The 11,136-nt window shown below is 39.0% G+C and overlaps 1 protein-coding gene across 1 annotated transcript; it reads right to left on the reverse strand.

Moving 5' to 3' along the window:
* Positions 1-1,598: 1,598 nt before the first annotated feature.
* Positions 1,599-10,573, reverse strand: LOC127658987 (hemopexin-like). Its single transcript, XM_052148581.1, has 10 exons — positions 10,431-10,573; positions 9,653-9,675; positions 9,348-9,464; positions 6,305-6,438; positions 4,351-4,504; positions 4,001-4,213; positions 3,581-3,676; positions 3,354-3,487; positions 2,783-2,930; positions 1,599-2,636 (listed from the first exon to the last, which is right to left on the reverse strand). Exons 1-10 carry the CDS (start codon positions 10,493-10,495, stop codon positions 2,410-2,412), a joined length of 1,311 nt encoding a protein of 436 aa, XP_052004541.1. The 5' UTR covers positions 10,496-10,573; the 3' UTR covers positions 1,599-2,409.
* Between the last annotated feature and the right edge of the window lie 563 nt (positions 10,574-11,136).

Raw genomic sequence — 11,136 nt, forward strand, 5'->3', positions numbered from 1 at the left:
ATAAATTGACCTCTGCAGCCTGGTTATATGTTGTAATTTCATGACTTGAGTGTCTCTCACTCACTCTCTCACTCAAACAGATGGTAGTAATCTGCCCCCTATGCATGACAATATGTCCCTGATGTCCCTTTTGACATAGTTAGTGTAAAAGTGAATTCAACATAAAATGTGCTTATTTTATATAAAAATGAATGGTGTTGTTTAGTAATTTAAAGGGGAATAATGTAAATAAAAAATACCACAAACCCCCCAAAAACTTTTATATAATTGAAGTTAGTGTACACTGTAAATCATTATCCATACAATCCATTCAAAAACTAATTTGATTTCAATAATAACATTAAAAACACAATTTACTGTACATCAACTAATAGGGATTAGCATCAGCAGTGGCCAGCCTGCATCCAGTCTTACATGTGTTACTGACCATGCTGGCTACAGCTACCTCCTTTTATGAAAGTAAGCAAAGGCCAAACCTCTGGCATCTCATACCCATAGCCAAATCTAGAGATCTGAACCCAGCTCCCCCATCTCACTTCCACAAACTATCCCAATATCCCGAATCTTCATAGATATTGGTTTGCAGTTTAGAAAAACATATAGCTTTTCGTTTTGATGAAAGAAATTGCCTACAAAACCACCATGTCACAGCACTGCTTTTGGTTCTACACAAAATACAAAATAAAAATCCCACAAATTATCCAACACATTACATAAATGTGACCTTCAACATGGCATTTGATAATATTTGATCATATATGATTACTAAATAATATACAGTCCTGTATGTCCTGTGATATACACACCGCACTTCACAAGCAAAAAAAAAAAAAGATTCATGAAGTAAATGAGATAAAGCACTATGTTTTACCAACCATGTATTTCTAATGAAACTGTTGGTCTATGTGGTAACTGCTGTGCATCATCTTTTATCTGAATATTATATAATAAAATATACTTTGTAATTTATTTCAGTAAGGCTGACAGACGCTTGTAAAAAGTGTTTGGAGGTGTAGTAGCAACCATACATTTTGGACACTTCAAACACTTAAAAAAATGTAAAAAATATCATTGTATTAGATTACAAATCATTAAAACAAGTCACATTTATTTGAAAGAAAAATTGCACAAGCACACTTTCAAGCTAACTATTTAACAAAAATAAATTTTTGGGGTTTAAATAATAAAACAATAGAGGCCAAATGTATTTGGATAATTTCTGGTTGTCAAACTTAGTGGAACATTACATATTGTGCTATATTAGACACCTGAAGTTAATTACTTCATATATATATTAAAAATTACCTTGCAATCAGTTGGTTTAATGTTATCACAAAATTGACAAGTGAAGGTATGGTTGGTTTGTCGGTTTCATATTTTGTTCGTTTAACCCATGTAATATAGCAGTGGTTCCTTTGTATTACCTAATCAATTTAAAAAAAAAAAATCCTATTATCTCAATATCACTTTCCATCCTTAGTTTCTCGTAATATCCCTCCAACTAAGAAAAGCATAAATATCTATCTAGGTTTTCATAGGTTTATTCAAGTGAGGCTTTAAATAAATAAATAGTCAACAGAATCACATGTAACACCCACTTATTATTATTTATTTATTTATTTATTTTGTTTAAAAGAGAAATGTTGTTTAAAGGGGTATAATTGATAAATAGGAGAGTTTCCAAGCGGGGGCAAAATCTGGACAAAGTATAATATTGTTTATTACAGTGACAGTCAAGGGCATAGCCTGGTGATTACTTTAGGGTGGGCCTCAATAAAAAATGAATGGGTCAAATTTTCTCCCAAATTTTATCGCCCCAATTTTCCAAACTCAAAATTTCCTAACAGTTCTTTCACACTTTTAGAAATCAGAATTTATGCATTTTTAAAACTATTTAAGGAATATATTTTTGAAGTCAAAGAATAATCTCTAATATTCTGGGTGGGCCTGGGTCTAATTTGGGTGGGCCCACACTTAGCTACGCCACTGGTGACAGTAACAGTGATGGTGACGCTGTAGGATAAAGGAAGAGCAATAAAAACATGGAAGTGGGTCAAAGATCTTCATCTAGAGTGTTTTTAAATGTTAATATGTGCCATTCAACAACACAACTGGGTGATCACTTCTATGCAGTACACTGTCCCAATCAGTTACAGCTTAATATATTGATTAAAATATTAAACATTATAAAGTATTAGCAATACAACATTTCATAGTGTTTGATAAAATGATGAGAATCTGTATGATAAAATCAAAATGCCAAAAGATGGTTAAAAATATAAAAATTAATTTCAAGTTGACAGTAATATTTAAGACAAGCCACAATCCTTCATTGAGCAATGGCTAATTTAGGTCTTCCTTTTCCATTTATTTTGTGTAGCACTCTTTTTTCACTCTTTTTATTTCTCCCTATTGGTCACATCCCAGTAGCTCAGTAGAAATTTTGTGTGGAATTGGGTTGATACGGCTGAGTGCAAAAAGCCTGGGTGTCTCATAGTGGAAGAACCGAGGGCCTACAAACACCTTTATGCCATCTGGACCACATGTAGCAGCATCGATCTTGGGGAAAGGCACTGATAGTGCTCTCAGCACTTTGCGCGGTGTGGCACTCAGGTCGATATCATACATTTTGTGATCTATGGGCAGATAATAAGGGGTACAGGGTGAGTTGCAATAGCAGTTGAACAGAAAAAGATTTTTTCTTTAGACTGTTAGTGGAATTATGTGGGATGTATTCAAAGCTACGAACCCTAGCTGAAATATTCAGCTATAAAAACTTTACCTTTGATTACATGGACAATCTCATACTCGCCACAAACAAAGGCTGCATTTACAGGTCCATCAATGCCAAGCTCCTCTTTCAGTGGTTTGGGGTAGCCCTCAATCAATGTATGTTCATCTCCGGATTTATAGATAAACACCTGCTCATCCTGTCAACCCCACAAACACACCACAAACATAAAATAAGTGGGTTGAATGGAAGTGGGTCTCCCGAAAATGGGTGAGTCTATAATTGGTCAGCTACAATGGATTTACATAATGTTTTAAATTAATACATTTTAATATGGGAGAGACAATGACAAATTTATTCAAATTTAGCTACTTTTTTTTTTTTAAGTTAACTTAATATTGTATTTTGTGTTAAAAACATATTATAATTTTTCACAAAAATTTGTTTTAGATCAAATTATTATTTGCAGAATCACTGCAGTACCACTATGGGTCTCTTTAGGGGGTCTCAGACCACCCGTTTCTGAACTCAATAATAAATCTATTAACTCTTGTAGTTACTCATGTAGTTACAGGCAACAATTATTAGCTAGCAATCTTCATAGTGTCTGTATGAGTCTCACCTTGATGAAGTATAGTTTTCCATGATATGAGAAAACTGCTTCCACGTCCCCTTTAATATCTTTCCATGTGCTAGCAATAGGAAAAGCATGCCATCCATCGGCCTGACTGTCACTTAGACGCAAATAAAAGTCACCTGAAAATAAAAATGTATATGGACTGCCAGCTCATGCAAAACACTGTGTATTAGTGACTTTCAAGCTTTTACAAACAAGCATACATACTGTACCTCTGAAAGCATAGGCTTTTCCTAAGTCATCAGAGGTGATGGCGTCCAAGTGCTCGAGACTGCAGCGCTCCCTCTCTGTGTCATTTCCACCATGACCTTTGATCCCCCAAAAAATCAAATATTAGAATGTATTGTCTGATACAACGCACCTTGCATTAACACAATGCTGAACATTTTTTAAATCACTTTTTTTACACAGATCAGGATGGTTCATAGCACAAGGTGAAAAAACACACAAAGGGCTAACACATAAAGAGTTAAATAGCCCTAACCCAAATGTGCCACATACATTACATCTTTTAAATACTCCTTAAAATCTTATAAAACATATTTGTGATCACCTAATGCTATGTAAACAGAAAAATCATTGCTGTTTGTCTGTAAATGGAAGAAAATACAGTAAAACTACAGTATACACACCAAAGTTTGTGCAGCGCATGAAGTAGTCACGAGAATCTTTCGGGTAGTTGCCCACCACAGCACCAGTAACTGGGTGGAAACGGGTAAAGTTGTGCCCATGGAAACAATAATAGTGTTCCAACCAGCGGAGAGCTGAAGTGCAGTTGGGCAGATGAGTCCAAGGCCTCTTTTGCACTGTCTTAGTCCTTATGTCGAAGGCAAACACCTCATTTTCTGAGAGTTAAAGAGGCAAACACATCCATATGAGATGGTGTACTACGATGCAATAATACAATAAAATTGATAAGTGGCAAATCCTCCAAACCAATCATGCATTCACTTCTGTGTGTTTTTGTCCTAAATATACTTACCCTTGAAGAACAGAACTGAGTCAGCCACACACTCTCCTTTGGGGCACTCCACAGCGGCGTCCAGGTTGTCTGGAATGCCGGGGAAAACCTCAGAGATGTCTTTGGGATAGCCCTCCACCCTACTGTCCTTAAAGATGCTAAACACTTTATCATTCTTAAGGAGACATGAGAACATGAACAGAAACTAGATTCAATATGATATTAGATTTAATTGAACACTACTCATAAGGTGTAAACTTTCAGCTGCAGTCTCTTGAAACAAATCCATCTGAACAATTAGTTGCATTTCTGAAAACATACTGCATGAGCCATTATATAGGGGAAAACAGGGCATGTTGTCATACTTGATAGTGAGGTAGAGTAGGTTTATTTTTGAAAGTCAATTTCTGGCACATACCTTAAAGGTATAGTTTACCAAAAATGAAAATGCTGTCATTGTATACACACCCTAAATTTGTTTCAAACACAAAAGGAGATGTTAGGTAGAATGACAGCCTCAGTCACCAAGCACGTTCATTGTATGGAAAAAAAATAATGCAATGAAACTGAATGGCCAAATTCCCTGTGTGACAACTAGCCCGGGTCTCCCCTATGCAAGTACGGTACTGTGCAAAAGTTTTAAGCAGTTGTGAAAAATGTTGCATGTTGAGGATGTTTTCTAAAATAATGCCTTGAATACTTTTTATTTATCAATAAACTTCATAAAAACTGCTGTAAATATAAAAAACAAAAAACTGGTAACACTTTACACTAAGGTTCCATTTGTTAACATTAGTTAATTAAATAGTTTTCACAAACAAACAATTAACAATATATTTTTTTTACAGCATTTCTTAATCTTTGTTAACATTAGTTAATAAAAATACAATTGTTCATTGTTAGTTCATGTTAATTCATAGTGCATTAACTATTGACAAATACAACTTTTGATTTTAAAAATGTCTTAGTAGAAAATAACTATCACGGTGCCGGTGAGTTCGTCGGTTTGTTCTGTAAGTTTTGGTGGTCTCTTCCTCATGTGTGTCAGGTGCATGTTGATCAGCATTTCCATGGGAACGCTGATTGTTTCCATGGGCTGATCATGCCAATATTCATGGCACCTGTCTCTCGTTAACTGTCTTTTTATTGAAATCCTTCTTTGTTTCACGTTCTTTGCTAGATTGTTGTTGTGCGTTCAAGGAACTCACCTCAATCTCTCTGCCTCAGTCGGTCCTGTCTCGTGTTTCTGTGTTGGTTGCCAGTCTCTGCCTGTCCGGATTGCATTTACCATCCAACCTGCAGCTTTGCTTGCCATTGTCCTCTTACTCTGCACCTGAGGATTCCTCACGGATCTGCTCTTCAAACTACCACGACACGCACACATGCCTACGAACACACTCATCTTCCAACACATCTTCCCGCTGCAGCCGGTGCTGGGTTTAATTACAGTTTGTCAGCCCTGCTGCACTTCTTTGTTTTCATATTAATAAATTCTGTGAACTGTTCCTCTGCGTTTGGATCTCTTGTCTGTTCTCCTGACATTAACATTAACAAAGATTAATATATGCTGTAAAAGTATTGTTCATTGTTAGTTCATGTTAACATATTTTTTTTAACTATTGTTAACTAATGGAAACTTATTAAAAAGTGTTACCAAAAAAAGTTATATCATATTTGGTGTAACCACCCTGTAATATCTGTTGCAGGACTCCTTGTTCTACTTTTATTATATTCTATTTGTAAAAGTAATTTTTGATATTGACTATTGACACACTAAAGCAGAATATATAAAACCATTTCTAACCATTTAGAAATGTTCTGGGGAAATATTTAATGTGCCTAAGACCTTTGCACAGTAATGTATTGAGTATAAAAGCATCCAAAAGCATTTAGCAGTACCAAAAGCCTGCCAGTTGCAACAGTAATGGATACCCTTTAAACTTGTGATTAGAGAAATAGTTGGTTGGTTGCTTACGTGGAAGAAGAACATGTGGTTATGGTAAGAGGATTCAGCTGGATAATGCATGTGGAATGCAGCATCTATATTTTTCGAGAACTCCTTATTAATTTGAATTGCAGGTTGTCGAAACCCTGACCACATGTATTCACCTGATAAAAACATAATGCTACATTAGATATAGGGAGAATGGTAAATAATCTAAATAATCTAGTACATTTCTATTCAAAGCCCCAGAAACTATGAGAATCAATAGATTTAATTATTTTGTTATTCCAGATTTGTCAGGGACTGTCAGATTAAATATTGTAGGCCCACATTATGATTTTTTGCTAATTTCAGCATTTAAATTGAGTTATCACATATTAATATTAACAAATTTTAAATCATTTAGTCATCTTTAGGCCTCCTTGAAAGTTTGCTACAGTCCCTTATTGGACCTCTGCCCCCTGGATGAGAACTATTGCTCCCTATCTGTCACTCACTCGAAGTTGTGTTAATGTAGTAAAACTAGGGGTCACACTTGGGAGCCTGAGACGCCTCTGATCTTTGATAAAAGGCCAATGGGAATTGGCGGGTGGTATTTGCATGCCACTCCCCTGAACATACTGGTATAAAGGAGCTTGTGTGCGAACCGCTCATTCAGATTTTCTCTTCGAGCCGAGCGGTCGATGTGCACTGAGCTGAATTTCCCACGGCTTCTATTCACCTCTGCTGGCATTTCAGTGGCTTCTCCCCCTCTCTGCACTGGTGCACTGCAGAGATCGCCCCTGGGCACTTGGACAGAATCCTAAAAGAGTATATTCTAAAAGAGTTTGTGTGTTATTCCTGGTTGTGGTCATTATTTCTTGCCTTCTGACAGCCACGATCGCTGTCTTTCGTGCCCACGCAGAGACATTGTTCGCGGATGGGTCATGTTCTCACTGCGAGAACATGACCATGGCAACGTTGCGGTTGCGGCTTGCCTTTGTAAGAAAGCAAGCCACCCCAGCGGCTCCCCGCCTCGGTCCTTCTACCTACGGGTATGAGGCCACCTGGGGGCGATTTGGGGACCTCAATGGGACCACCTCAATGGGAGAGTGGGCTTGTCCAGTCGGACGCGGAGGCCACGGCCGGGCTTACCCCATTGGGTACGGTCACCCAGTCACAGGCTGATGCAGAGATGACAGACATGCTTTACCGGGAAGCCGCGAGCGTCAGGGCTAGAGTGGAAACCTCTTCTCTCCCCTGAAACCTTGCGGCTTATATTAAAAAATATTCGGGGATCCCCCCGGTGGATAAGGCGCTCGTGGTGCACCTATGCCCACAGAGCGCCGCCACCTCCGGGTGACGAAGGTCATGGCACGGTCTCGGGAGGGCAATGTCCACCTTGGTGGTCCAGGAGTGCCACCTTTGGCTCAACCTGGTCAAGATGAGAGAGACCGACAAGGCACAATTCCTTGACGCCCCCATTTCCCAGGTTGGCCTGTTCGGCGACACCATCGAGGACTTTGCCCGGCAGTTCTCGGCAGTGAAGCAGCAGACGGAGGCTATCCAACACATCCTTCCCCGGTGCAGCTCAAGATCCCGTACCTCGTCTGCTCCCCTTGTGGAGGGCTGGGAGGAGAATCTTTTGTTTCAAATTCATTTAATTTCACCACATGCTACAGTAGCTGCGGTACCCAAAAAAACAACAAAAGAGCAGTTCCTCATTCCCTGGGTCACATATCCGGTGTGCACGGTCGTCATTACAACCACCGTCCACCATTACATTTTGCCAGGTCCGGCGCCCCAGCGGCAGCCCCCCTGCCCTGCGCGCCCAGCTGTGGTACAAACATGACCATTCTCCCTATATCTAATGTAGCATTATGTTTTTATCAGGTGAATACATGTGGTCAGGTTTTCGACAACCTGCAATTCAAATTAATAAGCAGTTCTTGAAAAATATAGATGCTGCATTCCACATGCATTATCCAGCTGAATCCTCTTACCATAACCACATGTTCTTCTTCCACGTAAGCAACCAAATTCTGACGTACTGTGGGGACAATGTACCTCCTCCCCCCTCCCCAAACAATCCTCTGGTGGGTATCAGGAGCCAGGTAAGTGCTTTGATGTCCCTCGACTCAACATGGCACCTCAGGCTCCGCCCCGCCTCGAAGCAACACCCGCCCGTATCTCCGACGAGATTATTCCCTTGGTCCTCCTCGCCTGGAGCTTGGATGCGTGACTTGCACTCTCCAACCTGTCGCGATGGCTGACCTGGACCGTCCGACTCGGCTACTTGATTCAGTTCAGCGGCGTCCACTTCACCTCGGTGAGGGGTTTTTGTTTTTGAAGGAAATTGCTACCCTCCTACGAATGGGTGCGATAGAGCCTAACCCTCTGACCGAGATGAAGAAGGGGTTGTACAGCCCCTACTTCATTGTACTGAAGAAAGACAGTGTGTTGTGGCCAATCTTGGACTTGCGAGTACTACATCGATACAACGTCGAGTTAGTGACAGATAGGGAACATCCTGGTTACTTTTGTAACCTCCATTCCCTACTGGAGGGAATGAGATGTTGTGTCCCTCCTGCCTACTGGACTACCCGCTGAAATGGCCGGGACCTTTTCTCGGCTCCTCAGCACAAAACCTGAATGAGCGGTTCGCATGCCAGATCCTTTATACACATACGTTCGGGGGAGTGACATGCAAATACCACTCGCCAATTCCCATTGGCCTTTTATCAAAGATCAGAGGTGTCTCAAGCTCCCAAGAGTGAGCCCTAGTGTCACTACATCGACACAACGTCTCGTTCCCTCCATCAGGGAATGGAGGTTACGAAAATAACCAGGGTGATTTTTTTTCACTGTATATTTGTAATGTAAATATAAAGTAAGTTTTCTTCCTCCTAATAGTGTATTGACTTGATGGCTTGACATCGTCTTTTTATTTTCTTATTAGGTTGATAAAATTTGAACTTATTTTAAACAATCAGCTTTGATCACTACATGCTTGAAGCAAGCTGAATACAGGTAAATCATAAGCATCTTCAAAGTGGGAGACAGTGCTGTCACTTGAAGTTTGTATCTATCTCACCCTTGAAGAAATAGATGACTCCATGCTCATCTGTCACAATGGCATCAAACTCAACTCCATCACACCGGTTAATCTTGGCCTCATAGTGATCTTCTTTAGCGTGGTCTGCATGGTGATCTTGCAAAACCAAACACATTCAGCCAGTACAATTAATTTAATCTAGTTACGTGATAAGCATCACAAATACAAAACACTGGCTAATGGAGTGTTGCTTGCCCTACTGAACATATGCATTAGACATTTTAACTTTGAAAAACGACAATGCTAATATTATATATTAAATACTTAAATAAACAACAACTTACCCGCCATCATTCGATCCTCAAAGCTATAACAGAGACAAAGAGCAAGAAAATTAGTGCTTGGGTAAGGGGGAGTTATCTTACTATAGTGCTTAACTTAAATGTCATTATTAGAAACTTTGATGTACTTTAGTATGGTTTCGGGCTCCGAAACCCCCCAAACAAATTGTTCTTGTCTTTTGTTTCTTTTCATTCTTGTCTGATTATTTCAACCAAAATAGTTTATAAAAAGGTGTATTAACTGTTTAAAAAAATAAATAAAATGCAATTTGTCAGGTGCATTGACCATTATGAGCAGTAAACCACTGACCTACATAAGAGAAAATTGAGAAATCAAAAATTAGGTAACACCTCCACCCCCTACTGAGCTGTAACCATAATGTTGCTGACATGGTACTATTAAGTATGTGTAAACACGACAATAAACAACAATCTGTTCTGGCAGTTTGGAAACTCGATTCAAGTTAATAGCAGTAAACTACAGTAGCTAAACTACACATAAAAATGTAAAACTAGACAGACAAAGAGAGGGAGACAAGTAGAATTTGACTGTGTATGGGAAGATTTGCAATGAGAAGTGGAAAAAGAAGAATTGAGGTCAAAGGTGCATGCCTAAGTGGCCGACTGACACAAGAGTACACTTTATAGAACAAAAAAGTTTTCCTTGCATTAATGTAAATGGTAAAAGTGAATGTGATCTTACCCATTCAAATGTAACAGTGCAGATTGAATTAAAAGATATTTAGGAAGCATGTTTGCAAGTGTCTGTATGTATACTCACGAGGGAGCAGTGGAGCTCAGGGAAAGAACCAGGCACAGAGTAAAAGTTTGGAAGAACACCTCCATGTCTTCTGGTTTCTGTGAAGAAAGACCTCAAATTTAGATGGAGCTCTAGATAATTTATATGCCGCTGTGAGGTGGGGGAGGATTCAGGGTGTTAGGGGTAAATGTAGATCATACAGCTACTACTTACACCCACACATGAACATGGACATATTATCATAAACACACAGATGGCTGAAAATCAATATTGACTGATCTGATTAGGAAACTAACAAAAGTTGCTGAAAAAGCATTTTGATTTGAGCAACAATGTTGTACCTCAAATAATTAAAAAGGAAGGTTGATCGTGTCCATGAAAAGGTGACTAGATCTTGTTTTTATGCTAACAAATTTTGTGCTGCTCAGTTTGATGTTCTTAACAAAGAGAATAAGAGGCCGTTAAAATTGAAGAGGGTTATGTATAATGTCCACCCAGGGCAGTTATGTAACATGCAGGGTCAAGGTTAAAAAAGCAAATCAGAGATACATAGTGAAAAGTACAAACAAGAGAGAACAAAAAACATGTCTACTAAAAGATGCATTACACCCAAAAATAATCACACCAGCCTATGAGGATGAATTAGATCACACCACGCTGAAAGGTCAAGCAGTGCTGGTCACTATTGTATGTGTGCATGTATGTATGTATGTATGTATGTATGTAT

This window comes from Xyrauchen texanus, chromosome 18 (genome assembly GCF_025860055.1).
Source record: "Xyrauchen texanus isolate HMW12.3.18 chromosome 18, RBS_HiC_50CHRs, whole genome shotgun sequence".
Classification (NCBI taxonomy): Eukaryota; Metazoa; Chordata; class Actinopteri; order Cypriniformes; family Catostomidae; genus Xyrauchen; species Xyrauchen texanus.